This window comes from Camarhynchus parvulus, chromosome 6 (genome assembly GCF_901933205.1).
Source record: "Camarhynchus parvulus chromosome 6, STF_HiC, whole genome shotgun sequence".
Classification (NCBI taxonomy): Eukaryota; Metazoa; Chordata; class Aves; order Passeriformes; family Thraupidae; genus Camarhynchus; species Camarhynchus parvulus.
This window is the reverse complement of record NC_044576.1, coordinates 31,130,188-31,149,850: the sequence shown is the minus strand read 5'-3', so window position 1 is coordinate 31,149,850 and position 19,663 is coordinate 31,130,188. Positions and strand designations below refer to the sequence as shown.

The following is a 19,663-nucleotide window of genomic DNA, read 5'->3' as shown; positions in this document are numbered from 1 at the left end:
GCTTTGTTCCCCTACTGTTTGTACACAAAAAACAAAAAACAAAACAAAAAAAAACCCCCATAATAAATGGGATTAAGTCAGGAATAAAAAGTAAATTAATGCCATTTTTTGTAACATACCCTAAGTGGACCTCAGCTGCAGGCCTCTGTTGAGCTTGCTCTGCTTTACCAGGGTCTTCCCTCAAACTGCACCTATGGTCCTCAGATACACCTGCCAGCAGAACTCCCTTCAATACCTTCAATCACAATGTTTATAAAACAGAAAAGAAGGATGAACTGAAATCAAAAGTCCTGTTGAGCTGGTTTCCTTGGTTGGTCTGTGTGAAGTCTTAATGGAGTTTAGGATGACTTATGGGCACGACAAGTCCTGTGTGCTGGGGTCATTTTATTGCATTTCTACTGTTTCTGCTCACCTGATGAGGAGAAATAGAGCTCAGCTAGAAACAGGCCAGTTTTTGGTCTGATATTCTTTTCATTACACCCCATCCAGGCTGTATCTCTCTGTTTATTTTGACTACCAGAAGAGCTACAACCAAAGTGCAGTAGTTGGACATATCTCAATATTCTTGCTGGTGTGTTCCAACTCTCCTTGTTTAGAAAGGCGCGGCTTGGGTCTAGAACAAGGGGAATAAAGAGTGCTCTTCCTGCAAAGGTTCACAGTGCTCAAATTGAGGAAAGAAAGACAAAAGGCCAGAGTCCAGAAACAGAATCAGAAGCTGTTAAAGCTGTAACTGAGAAGAGCAAACAAACTGGAGGACAATGGTAAATACATCTGATTGTACTCACATGTTAATAAAGAAATGGAAGCCTGAGCATTGCTATTCACAGCTCCACTGCTCCTGACTGCCTGACAAGAGCAAAAACAATACCATGTGCTCAGTGGAGTGACCACACACTGTCCTTGGGAGGGGCTCACAAGGTCAATCCTGCTTTAAGATTCATGAAAAATGAGTCAGACTTGTCTCAGTGGTGCCTGGTGGCAGGTTGGGAAGCAATGGGCATGAACTGAGGTACAATAAACTCAACATAAGGAAAGATAATTCCACTGTGAGGCTGGACAAGCAGTGGAATAGGGTGCCCAGAAATTTTATAGATTCCTCAAGATATTATTCAAGATATTCACACCAACTGGACAGTCCTGAGCAGCTTGTTTTCTTTGACAAAGCAAAGGGGATGGACTTGAGGGTCTCCAGATTGTCCAGCCATAGCTGTTTTGATGCATTGTGAACAGAAAATTTATGGATGATATCAAGGAGTTTCAACCACAGAGAGGGACTAAATGTTAAATTTATGCACAATAATTAAATCTGCTAGCAAGGCTCATGAACACATGAACATGTCAGGCTACTTCCTGGGTCTCACCAGTGCATTTCTGGCACTTCCAGTAAGTGTTTTTTAACTTCTATCAGGACTTATGCCTTAATAACAGGCACCTTTGATTTGTAGAGGCTAAAATTCCAATGTAATCTGCAAACCATGCCTCACATTATCTGTCTTATCTATTGCACACACTGAGATTAGAGCAGCAGGAAGTTTTGTGAAAAACCAAGTAATATAAAACTCCACAAAAAACTTGAGTTATGAGACTGCTTCATTCCTGGTAGCAGAACATATATATGTGTGTATATATACACATATATATATATGTGTGTGTGTATATATATATATATGTGTATATATATATATGTATATATGTATATATATATGTGTGTGTGTGTGTGTGTGTGTGTGTGTATGTATGTATATATATGCATATATCACATCAGGAATAAATGAAATTTTTGCCTTGGTTCTTGAGCACTGATTAGTGAGATAAAATACACAGGATAAAATTTGTCTTACTGTGATCAAAAACCTTGAGACACAAGAAACTTTAAGACATTTGTCTCTTAATATCAGCCTCAATTAATGCATAACCTGTTTTTTCAGAGGTCAGTTGCTTGCTGGAGCAAGTGTTTATTAAATTATATTGCTGTAGTTGGATTAAAAACCAAATGTTTTCTATGCAATTTCAATCAAAAATGAGGTATCAAACTGTTGAATTTCAATCACAGTTGTCATTTTTAGTGGCTCTTAGAGCTGTTAAACACTATAGAAAGCTCTGCTATGCTCATTGATCAATCATTTTCTTTCAGTTTAACAAAGGAATAAGAAGACTTACAATAACACTCTGTGCTGGTTTTCTGTCATATGCTTCTTGCAGGAGGGAGCTTGAACAAAATCACTCTCTCTGTATCTGCCTGGGAATGCTGTGCAGGACTTCAATTCCCATATCTGTCCCTATTCATTCTGTGCTGCACCAGATGGGCCATACCCAACGAGGGGAGCACCCAGCACTCAGACTTTTAGTCTCCTTTGCTTCGTCCCCACAAAAGGAAAAATGTTCAGTTTTAAGTCTAAGAAAGAGGCAAAAATAAATATCAGATGTTTTATGAAAAGCCAAATGCAGGTGAAATCAATCTGTACACTGCCCGTGCCTGTGTCTGATGGTTGGGTGGTGTCCTGGGTCTCACAGCCTCAAAACCCCTCGTATGAACAGACCGGGTCTTCCCCTGGGACATGACACATGTGCATTTTTGTCACATAGTGAATGAATGTCCCCAACAGCCAGAACTGCCTGCATTTGAAGGGATTCTGGGAGACAGTGTGAGAATAACCTTGGTGGATGCTCCTTATTGGGCCATATCTGCTGCTGCCTTAATGACCCTACAGCTGAATTCTTTCCTACTGTGTTACACCTGATCCTCAAACCTGCCTCTTGACCTCCACCCGCTTTTTATACTCCTCTATTCAAATCACCCTTAGTTCTTTTAAGTGTTTTTAGCTGTAGTGTTCATTTAATGTTTCAGTTTCCTTTCTGAGTTTTATTAAGAGAAAAAACACCTGATTGGGGAGTCTGGGACAAGTGGCTCCTGGAAGAGGTGGTGTGAACACAGAAAGCAACTTGGCTCCAAGACTTCCAGCTCTCTTCATTTGTTCACCCTCTTGCCCTGACCTTGCCTTCAGGCCAGCAGGACCAGTAGAGGGGAAATGACACTGCCAGTTGCCAAAGGTAGTGGCTCAAGGAAAGTCAGCTCTCCATGTGCAAAAACACCTAAAAGCAGGAAAAACACTGGTGCTCAAAAGAGAGAATCCACCAGAGGTGTTGTGCTGCTGCTGGGGGCTTTGTGGTGGACATCTAAACCTAAGGCAAGTATAGGGGAAAGGAATATGCATTATTGTAGGGGGATGCAGTATGGGTAAATGAAGGTGGTATAGAATGTAATCTTATCCCCTAAAGAGTTGCAGCTGAGCCAGTTACTAAAGATTAGGAGCAGGCCGGATGGTAACAGGCCACACCTGTAGCCAGTAAGAACAGTGTTATAAAAGAGTGGATTGGTGGGAACTGGAATCAGATGACTACTACAAGGATCAGGAACAGGCAGTGCTTAGAGGAGCTGCCTATGAGAAACATTAAGGCGGTACAAAGCTCTGAGGATATGGAACCCTTGCACTATAATGGTAATAGAACTCTTGATATATAACACAACACATTTCTGTCTGTGTGAAAGATATTTTCAAAGCAAGAAACAGAAAAGGAATCAGTCATTTACAGTTCTACAGTAATTACTTTTCATCACTATCCTGTTTATAATCTCTTGCTCAACTTTTATGATGCTTTAAAGCTGGTACAAACTGATAAACTTCAAAGTCCTTCTCCAGAAAGATAAAACTGATGTTATATACACTATTTTGTCTAAGTGCTTTTACCTGTTCTTTTACCTTTCCAATAATGTGTTTCTATGTCTGCCTTCAGCCAGCCTCATTATTTCTTCCTTTGTTCTCACAATTTGACGAAGAATTAAGGTTTTCTGAAGCCTTTTAATAACCCATGAGCTTTGAAAATCTATTTGAAACTAATTCCTTGGCCACAATATTACATCTTTGTCAAGGATTTCTGTTCATCCTATATACCTCCCAGAAATTATCAAAATTAAAAAGAAATAATCTTAAAGCAATATTTGCTTCTGCTAAAACACAGAAATGCAAAAAAAAAAACAGCTGAATTAAACTACTTTAAAAATAATAAACTGTATTTACTTACAATGTTAGTGGATTAAAAGAAAACTTGTTGCTAGATTTCTGTATGTGTAGTGTTTAAGGACATTCAGAAGCTAATACAGTACTAATACAGTACGAATTCCTTTTTGTGATATGACTGTGGTGCCATGTCTCACAGAACTTTTGTTTCAAGTCTATTTATGTGGAGAAAAAACACCTGTGGTCCTCAGAGAAAGAAAAACCACATTAAATTTGCATGATATTCTTTATCCTAAAGAAGCCAACTGCACTAAAGGTTGTGATTCCCAAATGTGTAAGTCTACATTTGTAGCCAAGAGTGGATTCGACAATTTCCCCACTCAGCCCAGCTTCTGCAAGTCTTCCCAGAAATTCCCTGGACAGCAGATGTCTACGTGTGCTGCTCCATGCTTTGTCTCTTCTAGGAATTTTTTCTTTCAAAGCTCAAAAACCAGAAAAAAAAACCCCAAGAGCCATAATGAAAAAGGCAGGATTACTGGTTTTGTATTTTTTTCTGATCAAGACCCCAGTAATTTGTACCTTTTGTATTAAAAATATGTGTCTTGATTTGTCATTTAAAGTAGAACTAGATTTTTGTTTGTATCTATCACAAATCTTTAAACTTATTAATACTTTTTACATTCTTCCTTGCACTAACCAAAGATCTGGAAGCATCAAGCAGTTTGTCTTAGGAATGTGCTGCTGTAATAATTAAAATCTGCACCAAAAATACCTTACCAATAAACAAAATAAATTTATTCCTATCTGCAGTCCAGTACTCAGTGCAACACAATCTAGTTTCCTGAGCTACATGTTTTATTTTCCCTGAATCACACAGGCAGCAAGATAGAAAACAAAGTGTAGTATGTGCCATTTCCTTTCACATTTTCATGTTTTTTCCCACCTAACTGGGCAGATAATTTCTGCCAGTGTGCTTTTTATGGTGTGAGGGATGCTCTACATCTGACCATGTGAGGCAGCAGTATTTACTGAATGAATGGGCAATGACAACTGTAAATGCATCTCACCTTACCCCCACTTTACCAGGCATTCTATAACAGGGAAAAGAAGTTAGTTAATTTTGCCACAGTAAAGGAAACCAGTTTTACACATATATTGCTGTATCAAATATTGCATGATGGCAAATATGCGTTGACATTTAACTGTGAGCCAAGAGAAACCATTAAAATAAAATATTTGAATTAGCAAATGTTTAAATAAGTTATGTGCATAACTTTTCTACTATGACTAGTCTCCCAAATTCTTTGTAAACCATCGGGGCAGCTAAGTGTTTGCCCTAACCTCTGCATGATCAGGCCTCCAACACATTTCTGGAAATCCATTCTGAAGATATTTGCTGAACTACTCACTGCTCGAGTGAGGTTCTCAGTTTATAAATTTCACAATGATGGTGCATATTGAGGGCAAACATTCCTCAGCCCCCACTGGAAAACTCCCCAAAACCAAGCCAGAAATCTGTGCCACATGCTCCTGCACCACACAGAGCCTGGCACAACTGGGGCATGGTCAAGCAGCAGGTTTTGTTCTTTACCATTCAAAGTCAGAGATGAGGTCTGCCCAGTGGGCTCCACGCTGTGTTTGCTGTTCTGTAAATAACCAAGAATTTGTGGCCCAGAATTTGGGTGCACCATAAGTCATGGGCAGGTACTGGCTGTCCAAGTCTGGTGGAACAAATTGGCAAGACTTGCTTGCCTAAGCCAGGCATTTCAGTAAACATTTCTTTGTTAGAGAAGATGAATTTTGTATTTGTCTATTTATCTAAACACAATGGAAAGAACAAAAAGGGGAAAGGCGGTGGAGACATCTTAAAATGAGAGGATGTAAAAAATATTTTTATGGCATTCATTGATATTCAGATATATTAAACTGACTTCAAGCTCAACAGATATGGTCCCAGAACAGATCAGATCCATGGAAATGTTCAAAGTACTCTGGAAAGATTTTGCATTGTGTTTGCAAGTTAGAATTTCATACATCTCATCTTTTGACCTAGATGCTTTTCTTGAGGATTTCACTGTGCTGCAGCTCTGGCTTTGGTGTTCCCTGGTTCACAACACAACAACACAACAACACAATGAATCTACTCTGTCCTTCATAAGGATGGGTGAGTCAGCCCTTCAAAATGAGACAATAGCCATTGACTTATTCCATTGTTCTCTTTGTAGCTGCCGCCCTACAGTGTAGCAAGATTGGTGTAGTTTTGAACCAAGAACTTGAGCTAAGAATAATAATAATAATAATGTGGGCTTTTACTGAAGTGACCAGAAATAAATGTCAGTACAACCCTTTTCAAATAAGATTTGGTGGAGCACTTCAAGGAAGTGTGGTTAAAAAATAAAATATGAGAGTAGATGCCATTTATTAATAATCATCATTTGCATTAACTAAGAGCACTTTAATGACTACACCATTTGCCCTAAACTTAAGATTTTATGTAGAACTGGAGAAGACTTATTATACATAGCCAAGGAATGGTGAGGAGAACTTCAGACCTTAATGCAAATATGACAGTGCAATGTCCTCTTTGGGGACATTGATATGTTTTCTATTCATTCACCAGTATTTAATAGAGGGGGAAATTATAGAGTTGTGTGGGGTTTTGCTATAATTTTGTAGGTTGCGGTCGCATGATAACAGAAGGTTATCAGAAACCATTAGCCACTCCACTGACTTAAGTCGCATGTATTAAACCCTTGTGTGTCATTAAACTTCCATCCAGTTCAATCCTCAGTCCATGCTATCTCCCAGTCCTCTTCCCCTTGAGGAGCCTTCCACTGAAAAATTTCCTCCTGCTGTGGTGCAATTACTTCATCACTGTGGCACACCATAAGTGAAAGGTATTGCAGTCTGATCTAAGCTTTTTTCCCTTGGGAAGTTTTGAAGTAATTTCCAGCTCCCACTCCTTATGTGGTCCAGACCCTTCCCCAGCTCCTTTTCCCTTCTCTGGACACGCTCCAGCACCTCAATGACATTTTGCAGTGAGGGGCCCAAAACTGAACCTGGGATTTGAGCTGCCCCAGCAGTGCTGGCTCCCTGTACATGCCACATGATGGCACTCAGGATTAGGTGTTACAGGCACAGGGTGTTGTGCTGTGCTGATCTCACAGCAGATCTGGCTGTATTTTTCACTGGCAGAACCAAGATACCCATCTTGAGAAGAGGGATTTTGTGGTTCATGTGCTGTGATTAAATAAGAGAGCCTAATATTGCAGGGTGCCAGTCTGAGGGTTGTTTAAACTTTCCCTGGTCTTTGGCTTTTTCAGCTCTGGGAGAGATGAAAAGACCTGGACATGCTTTATCCCTCATTGTGTTATGTCCCAAACCTTAAAAAATGCTGGAAAATATTGTTCTAGATTAACAGATTTCTTGCACTCTAATACATCTAGACTCAGGTGTGTATTAATAGAACTTGTTTATAGAACCTACACTGCAATTTCAACATTCCAGTTTTACCATTAAGAAAACAAACTACGAACAAAAAGCTTAAAAATCACAAATTTCACTCCCCATAGAACTGCTGAGGGAGCATTTTTGTTACACGGGGATGACTGATGTGAATTGGGATTAACAGGCATGAGTCAGAGAGCACATTCCTAATATTTATTCTAGAGCTTCTGGCAACCTAGCAGCATGGTTTCTTCCAGAATTCAATTGGCATTTAAAGATGCTGTCTGTCAAAGGAGACAGTTTTACTGAGACCCAAGTTCATCCATTGTCTCAGGTTTCCAAAGCTGTATTGGGCCAGCAACAACAATCACACTTTCTGGGTCAGAGCTGGCCTCTCTCTTGGACCTTTGAAGACAGCCTTGGTAGCATCTGGAGGAATAATCATAGGCCCTGCACACCACCAGCTCACACTGCAGGTAAACCTCTGGATTGCTCTGAATGAACTGGAAGGCATTGAATTTAAACCTGAGGGTGTTTCTGAAGGGTGAGTAATAAGTAGCATAGGTGGGATCTTTGGCACACCTAAAAAGAAACAAAAAAACCCTCTCATGAATACACACTCCAGTCAGTCATTTACATGCAATAAAACACACAACATGAAAAGTGATTTTTAAGAATAGTGAAAACAATTTGGAAAGCTGCAAGTCAGAAAACCAAAATGCCTTTTTTTGGCATAATTCAACAACATTGCCTTTCCTCAGCCTGTCGTGTGTCTGATACCCGGTGTTTGTATGATTCTGTGAAGGTAAATTAACCTTACCTGAGGCATTTCACTATTGCCTTATGATTATTAATAAATAATAATAATAATAAATTTTAATAACTTATAATGTAATAATTAATAATAAAAAATAAAAATAAATGAAAGTATTATAATCACAAAGAAACAATAATAATAATAATAATAATAATAATAATAATAATAATAATAATAATAATAATAATAATCCACTGTGAATTGGCCATAGCCATTTAATCTACTTGTTATTTTAAGCTGTGGTGTGTGTGTTATATTTTGGGTCAATCCATCTCCCTTTTCCCAGTAAACCCTGAATGCTCTTGTCCATTAATTAATTAGAAGCCGTCATTAATGTGTGCTGTATTCACACTATTCCATTAAATTAAAAAATAAAAATTAATAGGAGATGCAGGAATTTGAAGGCAGTTTTATCTGTAGTTGCAATTCATAAGAACTCACCCATTCTCGATTATAGGATAGGATTTTGTTGTAAAATTGTGGCGAGTGGGAGATGCCACACAAGTGTCCAGAAATAACTCCAGGGATGGGTCAGAGCTGTGCAGGGAAGCTTCCAGGAACAAATTCTGGTTGATGCCGACATGGTAGGGTGAGTCATACACTGGCCTTGAGAAGCTTGAAGAGTCATAAAATGTGAGGGTGACATTGTATCTCTCGTACTGAGTTTCATTGACTTCAAAGTTGTCGTCCGCCACGTACATCGTTTTTGCCCACGTGTTCTGGAGCATCTTGCAGTTGACATGCAAGAGAAGATTTCTATTTCTTGTGATTAATGTACCAGAAGAGGACCCTCTAATAATGTTGGAATAGCTGATTGTGTCGTTGTTTCCCTGTTTGGCACATAAAATATAAAATCAATTCATATATTCGGGTACCCTACTATACATTCTGAACTTTGCTGTATTCTTACAGCGATGTGCTCTGTAAAAACATTATTTCCCAGAAAGTCTGATATGGAAAAGTCTGAGTCTAGTAATTTCTGTTCTCAAGATAAAAATCTGTAATCTTCAAGTGATATTCAGTGCCTACAATTTTGGCCTAGGAAACTACTCACAATAAATGCAGACATAACAGAATTAAATACAACCTGTACAACATTAAGTACGTGAAGGTTCAGGTCCAGCACATTATTTAAGCTGAAATCTGGCTACAACATCATTAGTCATGTTTAGTGAAAGCTTTGAAACCTTTGTAGCTATCACACTCAGCCTGGGACCTTGAAAATGCCAAGTATTTGCATCCTTCCACAGTTTATTTCTTTGGAGATGGATAACAGGCTGTAAGGGAATGCTCTGTTAGCAGAGGCAGGAAATGCAAGTGCAAATATCCTTCAGGAGAGAGGGAGACAACCCACAATCACCAGGACAATTCCAGTCCCTGCAGATCCCAGGTAGCTTTCAATTTGTGCTGGTTTTCAAAGCAAATTCTCTTGTTTGAATTTTTAGATCTTCCCATTTTTGCCCACTTTGTTGAAACGTTCAGTCCTACCTCTCTGACAGTGCCACAGCGAGTGTACGGAATGTCGAATGTCACAGAATTTGATGTGATGTTGGGTGTGCAAAAGGGGTCATTCAGGGTCAGGTTCCAAGCAGAGTATCCGTGGGATTGAAGGAAGTATCTGCTCACCACCACATGCATGTAGTCTGGCAAACACAGCAGTGCTAGTGGATGGCAAAGAAAATATGTTACAGGCTCAGTGAAGTGACCAAAAAAGGTTGTAAGCAGTGGATTAAACAAACACTATCTTTTGCAGAAACAGCTGATATGGCAGAAGGAGCTCAGAATCCAAACAATGGACTTGAACCTCCATGAAAACGCTACAGATCTAACTTAAATTTTAAAAATCTAATTTAAAATACTAACAAGATTAACAACCAGCGAACCAGAAAATAATTGAAAAGCACGTTTCTGCTTTAAAGGTGAACTTACTGGTGCTGTCATCAGCAGGAGTGGAGTGATAGTTGGCCTGAAACCCTCTGTACGTGTGTCGGGAGTTGCTGTGGAAGCGGACGCTCAGCAGGTTGGAGGACGATGTGTACGTGGGGTAATAACCAGAACAAATCTTCCCAAGGAGAGGAGAGCTGTGCAGGGGCCCATCATAGATTTCCACGTAGTCAGAGAGGCATCTGCCACCTTCCATCCTGGCAAGCAACGTAACTATTTAGTTTTATGCTTTGTTTTTATGTTCTTTGGTTTTTGTTTGCTTGTTGGTTTGGGTTTTCAGTCAGATTAGCTCTTTATAGCAGAAGAATACATTTGATTGGTATGACTGTCAAATCTTTGGAACAGAATCTACAGCTTCCAATTTCTGTCTCAGTAGACACCAGCCACGTTTTTGACTAAATAAGCAAAAATGAACACATTTTCCCTTTCCAGATATACTAAAAGCTTTGATAAAGATCCTTGAAATCATGTAGGTTTTTGCTTAGTAAGTCCAAGTTGTCAGTCCCTTACATTCATCTTCTCAAGTAATAAATTCTTACTTACTGAATATCTGTAAATGTAAGTGTGACACGGAAGTTGCTTTCTACTTGTATTTCCCACACGCAATTGGCATTGTTTGGATAATTTCTGGGGTAAAACGGGCTCTGTAAGGTACCAGATGAGGAGGAGAGCAAGCCACCACAAGAATAATCTTCTGCAGAGAAAAATACAAGAGGAAAAAGGTATTTATGCACATTTAGGGTTGCGTTTGGATTACGTCTGTGTGAAGTTTGTGTCTAAACGTAGAGATAGTGACTTCAATCAGCTCCAGTGGCCTCTCCGTTAGATTCATATACATCAGAATGCAGGTTAGGAGATGCTAACCATGCTGAATAGATTTTATAATGCTGATCTGCAGTGCCTGCACTAGCAGGACACAAATATTTTCCACAGCACTGGGCAGTTTTGAGGCTGGAATTAGGGAGATCAGCTGTTCCTTGAAAGAGGAACCCCCTATTACAATTGCTAATGACCAAAGGGAGGAGGAAAAGAACTAAAATAATTTTGTTTCAAAAGAAAAAAGTTGATAAATATCCAATTCATGGACTTACCCAAGTCCTCCAAACCTACCTGGGGTTGGTGACACAGTAGAAATACTGGGAGCTGTAGGGAGAGAGCAGCAGGTGATAAAAAATACAAAATACACTCAGCATTTTGCCTAAGAGAAACAGCCCTCTGGGGGTCACCCCTCCCCAGAAGGGCTCCTGAAGGGACACTGCAACACCAGACCCACAATCACTGCCTGGACACACGGCGGGTCCCTGTGTGGCTCCAAGCCCTCCCCTTCCACCCACCAGCCCAGGGTGCAGCTGGTGTTCTGCACATGAAACAGCTCCCATCAGCAGGGCCTTGATCTCCTCTGTTAAAGGTGAGCAGGGTGGGATGGAGTGGACCCTCAGCATGTTTGTGGTGGCACCAAACTGGGAGGAGGGGACGGTCAATCAGAAAGTGCTGCTGCCATTCAGAGGGAGCCTGGCACTGTAAACAGAGCAGCAGCCAGCTTCAGCTGCCAAAAGGAGTTCTCTGCACTGTGGCTGAGCACTTCAGCTCCCTTTATTTTGGAAAAACAAGAAGCAGCCTTTGGCCTCTGCAGCAACGAGTGTGCCAGGGCTGAGCAGCTCCTCTGCCTACAGCACAGAGCAGGAAAATTGATGATAGCTCAGTGGCAGCACTGGGGGAGGTGGAGAGAGTCCCATTCCTGCCCACCAGGCAGAGAAACAGTGTCTGGCAGTAGCTTCATGGCCATCCTCTCCTGAAAAACACCCTTGAGCCAGGATGCCTCTAAGTGGGACCAGAGGGTCTGGGTGCCCACAAAATGTTGAGACCTACCAGAAGGTCTTTGTGATTGAGCTTGAGCCCCTGCTCTAGCAAGGAGTAAAGGACAGCTCCAGTCTTACCCGCAGTGGCATTGAAGGCAAGAAACGAGGAGTAGTAGGCGTGGAAGCCCCGCCTGGTGACGCTGCCGTCGCTGCGGAACAGGACGGTGAGCTGGTTCCCGGAGGAGTTGAAGACACGGTGGTCATTCCAGCAAACACGGCCCAGGAGCCAGCTCTGGGGGGAGCCTCCATCAAACACCTCGATGGCATCGTAGGAGCAGCTGGTGCCCTCCAGCCTGCAGGGAGAAAATGTGGCCTCAGCTCTCCTCACCAAGAGCAGCATGTAGGAAAAGGCATTTTGCGCTGTTCTTGTGAGCCAGAGAAGGCTTTCTGGAGATAAGGAAAGCCCTGTATCTCTCTTGAGGAAGACACCAAGGTTGTCACCTGTCAGGAAATTCCTCTGTCTACCCTGGAGGACTTGAGCCCCTGCCCAGGGGGCTCACAGACCTTGGCACAGAGCCCAAGACCCCTGTGCCTTTGATTTAGCCCTTAGAAAAAACAATTACCAACCCTATATGAAGAATTACAAGCCACGACAGTTTAAGTAGAATGATAGTGAATTTATAACAGGGTGAAAAATAGATTTTTGGGGTGTTCAGAATGGGGGTTCAGGGGTCAAGATGGAGGGATCTGGACGTGCCCAGCCTTTCTCCTTCTTCTTCTTCTTTGCCTCCATCTTCTGCTGTGATGTTGGCACTTTTGGATTGGTTTAGAGCAGAAGCTTACTGTCTAACATAGGTGATAGGTATTAGACAGTAATTGTAATCATTGTACACATAGTTTTTAGTATAAAAAGATAACACTGCCCTGGGAGCAGGCAGAGTGCCTCTGTCTGTCCTGCTGAGCGGACCTCAGCTGGACAGGAGAAAGAATTTTATAGATAAGGAACAATAAACAACCTTGAGAACGAGAACTGAAGAGCTCTGACTCCTTCTTCAACCACCAGGCTGGTAAACGAGACTTTCTAACACATCTCAGGGTCACTCTGAGCAGCTAGAGACCCCAAGAATCACCATGACAATGTGATGAAAGGGAGAAAGTTAAAAGATACAGACTCTAGCTGGCTCACAGAATGACGTGGCTCCTTGTTCACCTATTGAGAACTTTGTTTCTTTCTTATGACCAATGGGCAGTGAATGTGTATGATAGGTGAATGTAAATATCTTGAAAAACCATAAAAGCAACATGTTGCTCTAGTAAATCTCTCTTATACACCCTTCTGATGGAGTCTTGGTGCTTTGTGCCGTGTCTTCCTCTGTAGCAACAGCAGCGGGCACAAAATCCCCAAGGATTTTTCCTGGGGAAGGCAGTGAGAACCTCAGAGGAGAAGAGAAAACAATTTTTATCTCTATTCACTGCTCCTGTTTTTGCACATGTGGAATGTGTTATGGGATTGTTCACTCAAAGTGGTTTGGTTAATTGGACATGGGTGAAAGTTGTTTTGAGTGATTAGCCAAATCACTCAAAACACTCAAATCACTCAAAGCTGTGTCCTGGCTGTCTCAGACAGTCACGGGTTTTTCTTTAGTATAGTTATAATATAGAATTAGTGTAATATAGTACAGTTTTCATAAAGCAATTTGTTCAGCATTCTGAATCATGGAATCAGAGCACATTATCCCCTGGCTGGGGGATCGCCTGTTTCTACTATAAGAGGAGGATCTGTCTGAGCCCAGCTGCAGGGCCCAGCAGCCTGGCCCCATTCCCACCTCACCCCAGTGCTGGGGCAGAGGCTGCCAAGGTTTCACAGTGGGGACAAAGCCACCCCAGAGCCCATCTGGACTCACTCCACGTCCGTAAACTGGAGCTGGATCCTGCGGGCCGGGTCCCGCAGCCGGATGCGCCACACGCAGTAGGAGTTGTCGGGGTAGGAGTTGGGGTATCCCGGGCTCTGGAGGGTCCCAGACAATCCCTGAAGTAAGCCACCGCAGGAGAAGTTCCCTGAGGAAAAGAGCAGAGCCCAGGCACGGGCAGAGAGATCTTATCCCATTGCCAGAATCCGTCAGAGAAGGGCAAGGCCCTGCCAAGGAGGCTCTGCCACAGCCCCACAGAGACCCTCCCTGCCAGGCACCCCAAAACATCACCCCTGCGTCCCCCCAGCACAGCTCCTACAGAAACCCAGGTCCATGTGGTTGGCTGTCCAGGGGGGCACCTGGGGAAGGAGATAATCAGACCCCCCAACTCTTCTGGACCTAAATATGGTCTGTGACAGAGGGGAAGTTGAGCTGGAGGCACCCAGTGCTGCAGGGAGAAATCAGCAGGGTTCACTTCCAGCATTTTTTCCAAGAGATAAAACCTGCTGGGAGTCAACCCTCTCCAGAATCCAGGCTCTTTCCAGGGTGCCCCTCAAGAGACCATAGACACAGAAACACAGGGGATTTCCTCTGAACATCAGGAGACACTTTATCTCTGCAGGGGTGACTGAGCACAGACACAGGTTGCCCACAGAGGTGGCAGATAGCCAAGAGCCCTCTGGACATGGTCTTGGGAAGCCAGCTCTGGCTGATCCTGCTTTTAGCCAGGGGGTAGGAACAGATGTACTCCAGAAATCCCTTCCAAACTCATCATCCCGTAGTTCTGTGGTGAATAATGGAGGGTAGAAGCCAGTCCAACCCCATAGCTCCTCTGGACATACCTGTTGTATTCCATGGCATGGTGAACATCAGTCTGGAGACAGCTGGGGCTGCAGGGAGAGAGCAGCAGATGAGCAAGCAATGCTTTGCCCAAGAGGATCATCCTTCTGGGAGTCCCCCCTCTCCAGTGGGAACCCCATTGAACCCCAGTGAAAGCCAAATCCCACAGTCAGCACTGCAGTGTGGCAGGACTGAGATGGCCGCAGTGCCAACAGCACCAGCACTCGCTCAAGGGCATCCCCACTACAGCACCATGAAGACCAGTGCCAAACCTCTCCCACAGAAAAAGTGGCTGCTCAGTCCCAAATGATCCCAAGCAATCCCACATCTCCCTGAATGTTAGGGACATTAGCCAGGGTCTGCAAGTGCTGCCTAAACAGAGCATCCCAGAGAAAGAAAACCCCACGGAAAACCCACATATGAACAGAAATCTCTGGTTACCTGTTGCTGGAGTCACTGTTATTCCCGAGTCTGGAAGGAGAAAATCAGAGGATGTGAGGCACTAGAACTGCTTGGCTCGCCCTACGTGTATTTAATTTCATGGAAAGTTATGGAGGGACCCACGGGGAGGATGGCCTGACTAAAAGCCACCCCTCTCTGTCCCTTGTGCGCCGGGGTCGGGGCAGAACAGGCAAGAGGCAGGATCATAGCAAAGGCAAAGAAGGCTTTATTCAAAAGAACTGCGCGGTTTTTATAGATAGGTTCTATTCTACTGGCTAACTAACAGAAACATCTTTCTCACACACTGTCCTTGAGAGGAACAGAAAAATAAAGTAGAAAAACAGCACCTGCAAATTGTTTACAGTCAACAGGTTATCACATCTTTCCAGCTCCCTAAAATTTCTCACAAGCCGCTGTGAGAAACGCTTGCCGATTCTCTCTCTCTGTCCCATGGCATCCACCCCTCTCCTCACACCCTGCTCTGTGCAGAAATGATGCCCAAACCCCAGATTTCCCAGGTACAGTCTGCAAACATGAGATTGATATTCCCTCTGAAACACCCCCCTCTGCATCAGGCATGGACCCACAACCTGCTGCTGCCCTGAGCATGGAGCAAAGGCTGGGCAGCCTTCATCCCACCTCCATCCAGACTGATTTTCTTCGGGAAAACGGCACCAAAGCACAGACACCCACCTGAGCAGACGACAGAAGCAGCTCCACGGTAGCAGGCACTGTGCTGGTATTTGTAGGGGCAGTGCCACAGGAGGTCCTCATTGCCCGTACAGTTCGCCTCGGTGAACAGGTAGGAGGAGTAGGAGTCGCTCGGAGGGAAGGGGTACATGATGGCCAGAGGGAAGCCACAGCCCAGCTGCCTGCACACCACCTGGGCGTCCTGCATGTCCCACAGGTAGCCACACACCTTCTCCCAGGCTCCAAAGTAGTAGATTTCCACATTGCCAGCGCACCAGTTGGGGCCGCCGCTCAGCCTCAGGAGGATGTCTTGGAGAGACACAAACCCCTTGGTCAGGCCAGTGGTGCTCTGGCTCCAGGGAATGACATCCCACAGCCTCCCTGGGCATGGCTGCATCCACCTGCAGCACAGCCCAGGGCTGGAAGGCCCTGCTCACTCCCTCACTGTGGGATGGAGAGGTTGGGGCAGGCACGTCACATCCCTCTGCCCAGGGCTGTGACAAGAACCATGGCAGACAGACTCACCATCAACTATGATTGGAACTGTGGAGGAGAACAAGCAGAGAAAAAAAACACACAGAGAACAAGAGAATTAGGACAAAATTCTTTGGGAGTTGTGAGTGCTTTCTACCCTTCCTCTAGTGAGTCAAGATCCCACTGAAGGGCACAAGTGACAGAAGATCTTTTTCATTCTAGAGGCTGGTTGCTGGAGGGAAAAGCCATCCCCAAATTCCTCTATCCCAGATAATTTACTTTTCATGTACATTCCCATCCCCCCGCTAAAGAAAATGTGAGCTTTTTAATCATACTAATTTCTTCCCAACCATAAATACTGTGACAAAACCATAAATCTATCACTATTATATAAAGCAACAATCTGATAAATTCCACTTACCAGTCGTGGACTCAGTAGTTGTGGGACGTCTTGTTGTTACTAGAGAAGAAAAAGATAAGATAGCGTATGTGAAGGTCAACAGGGCAAATTTAACATGAAACTTCCTCAAAGCCTGTTTCAGCCTCGAGCAATTTGCAGCCAACAAACTTGAGATCCAGGAGATTTCTGTCTATTTTAGTCAACCTCAGCAGTGTTTTCTTCCATTAACCATCAACACTCTTTGTGAGCCCACCAGAACCTGCAAGTGGCCCAGAGAGACCCTGGAAGTGGGGTCAGTTTTCTGAGGTCCCCCAGCCCCCTGAGCTGGAAGAGAGGGACAGGGAGCAGAATGAATCCCCCATAATCCAGGGGGGAACCTGTAACCACTTGGATATTCACAGATCTGTGGGGCTGGATGTCTTTTAACACCCCAAAGAGGAAGGGGTGGAAAGACAGCAGCTGTGGCAACACTTTTTGATGTTTTTCCATCCCTGCAGAGAGGACACAGCAGCATCTGCTGAAAAAGAAATGTTTTGTCTCTGCCAGCACCCTGCTCAGTCAGGGAGGTCTCACCTGGAAAGGGAAAAAGTGGTTTTGGAATAGAAAAAACCTATTTCACCCTGTTTGAAATATCCCCCCTCCCATCAGACCCACCAATATTTGTATTGGTCCCCAAAGGGGTGGAAGTGGCTGGGCAGATCATTGACTCTGCAACCAAATTAAATTACACTCCTAACAGGAATTAGTCTCTGGGAAATTAAACTAACAAAAATTACAGTAATTTCCATTATAATCTAATCAAATACAAACCCCACGGTTTGTACACCTCACCCTCTTTAAAATAAACATGTATATAGTCCAGAAAATACTTATTAGTCTTTAAATCCATTATCCCAATATAAAGGATAGGAAAATGTTATAACTGGCTTTGCAGTATATTAATTTTAATTTCCTTTACTGGGCTCTTTACAAAAAATGATGGGAAAAAATGAAATTCATTAAGCAGTTTTGATAACATTGATTTGCTCAGCTCATAGGTTTGACCAGCTCATGGTTTTCGAAAGAGCTGAGCCATGCTGGTAAATCCTCTTTTACCATTAAATCCCAACGTTAGCCCAAGGTGAAAGAAAGCTACAAAGGTGATTGGAAGTGAGGCTCTTTACCTGAGGAGGCATCCACCTGAATGTGAAGAATTACCATCACCACCCATGGCAGGATCCTGGTGGCAGCCATCTCCTTGGAGCTGCTGGAGCAGGAGGACACCAGAATTTATAGGCAGAGTCCCCAGAGGGTGCAGCTCAGCAGCCCAATCTCTCCTTTCTGTAGCTCAATATCACATTCCCCTCTGCTCTCACTTCCCCGACTTCCATCCATCGCCACATGTTTGATTTGTAAACCAATATTTACAGCTTCCTGCTTCTACAGCAGGACAACACCTGGCATCTGATCCAGGCAAAGCAGAGATCAAAAGGGGCTGCAGTAGCTGCTCCTTTACCAGCCCATCCCTCCTTGGCTGTGGAGTTCTCTTGCTGTCACTTATGTAACTTGTCCCTTTACTTGAGCTGTAGCTGATCCAAAGCTGCTTTTTAGGCTGTAGCAAAATGTGCTTTTCTTTTTGTGACTGAACACGTGGAAGGGTGGTACTACAGTGGGAAATAACGCTTTGTACCCTATCCCAGAAGATGTCACAAAAACATGCAGTAAAAGCGAGTGCAATCTTCTTTTTCTGTTCATCCCTCAGTGTGCTCTATCCTCACCAGGGCAGCAAGAGTCAGGATGTTTAAGCCCTGCAAGTTCATCAAAAGTAATTTTTTGACTATTGACACAAACCCAAGCCAAACTTCAGTGGTCTTACACTGATCATTGTTAAACTACATAAAACCTTCCCAGAGAACAAGGTCTTTCAGTCCGGGAATAGGGGCAAATATAGAAAACAAGTGAAAATTCATCCCAAATTCTCTATTTCTGAAGCTCTTAAGAGCTTGGCAGAACTCTTTACACAGTTGTCCCCTGAGATTTACAACAGATTTAAGGTAATAGAAAAGTAAGGGCACCCAATGGAACTTACAATGGATTTTTACAAAGATAAAGTATCTCAGGTCATGATGAAGTTTCAGTGGATCCAAGTGCTCATCAAGGAACCCACATTTGCACAGCAAGTTTGGCAATGTTTGAACACTATTAAAACCTGAGAATCACAGAGCTACTTAGCCTGGAAGAGCCCCTGGTCCAAGACTCATTTCAAAGCAAGGTTATATTCAGTCAATCTTTAAAAAGTCTCAGGGTCTTAGTAAGTTGTGTAACTCAGAATTCTGCATTTCTTTTCTAGAGAGAATATGCAGAAACTTCTAGTAGATAAGAATTTGACATCCTGGTTGTTCCTGCTCTTAGTTTTGGATTTATTACTGATTGGCAAACAAATTACTTCTCAGAAACTCAGGAACAGGTTTCTTGTGCCTCCTGAACCATGCAGCAGTCCTGGACAGCAAACGACCAAACTCAACCTCACACAGCACAGGAGAGCCCAAGGAAGCTCAAAAGGAGAAAGGAGCACAAACTCCATGTGAGGAATGGGGAGAAATGAAAGGATTAGTTTGTTAGACATGCAAACAATTTGTTGACTCTGTAAACACGCGGAGAGTTTTATTCTCATGGCTTTGCAAGGTAGGTGGAGGAAGTGGTCTTTGGAGGGACTGGAGGAGGAGAAGGTTGTGGCTTGGTAAACACAGTGGGGCAGCTGTTCCAGACCTGGAGAGATGAAAGAAAAATACAACCAGACTAAAACCACTCAAAAATCAACAAAAAATGGTGCTATGGAACACAAAAAGAGAACATGTGAGATAACCCCACACTCAGGGTGACTGGTGCACACAGATCCCGGT

The 19,663-nt window shown here is 43.2% G+C and overlaps 1 protein-coding gene across 1 annotated transcript; it reads right to left on the bottom strand.

The window, feature by feature from the left end:
- Nucleotides 1-7,768: 7,768 nt before the first annotated feature.
- On the bottom strand, nt 7,769-18,014 carry CUZD1 (CUB and zona pellucida like domains 1). Its single transcript, XM_030951762.1, has 11 exons — nt 17,945-18,014; nt 16,803-16,841; nt 16,433-16,450; nt 15,911-16,216; nt 13,931-14,084; nt 12,165-12,379; nt 10,771-10,921; nt 10,213-10,424; nt 9,772-9,944; nt 8,725-9,113; nt 7,769-8,048 (listed from the first exon to the last, which is right to left on the bottom strand). The coding sequence occupies exons 1-11, from the start codon at nt 18,012-18,014 to the stop codon at nt 7,769-7,771; spliced, it is 2,007 nt and encodes a 668-aa protein (XP_030807622.1).
- Between the last annotated feature and the right edge of the window lie 1,649 nt (nt 18,015-19,663).

Excerpts from the sequence above, each read along its gene's own strand:
- CUZD1 (XM_030951762.1), bottom strand. The coding sequence starts at position 18,014 with ATGGCTGCCACCAGGATCCTGCCATGGGTGGTGATGGTAATTCTTCAC. Across the intron at positions 16,842-17,944 it reads TCAGGTGGATGCCTCCTCAG|TAACAACAAGACGTCCCACA; the intron begins GTAAAGAGCCTC and ends TTTCTTCTCTAG. Across the intron at positions 12,380-13,930 it reads CTCCAGTTTACGGACGTGGA|GCTGGAGGGCACCAGCTGCT; the intron begins GTGAGTCCAGAT and ends TTCTCCCTGCAG.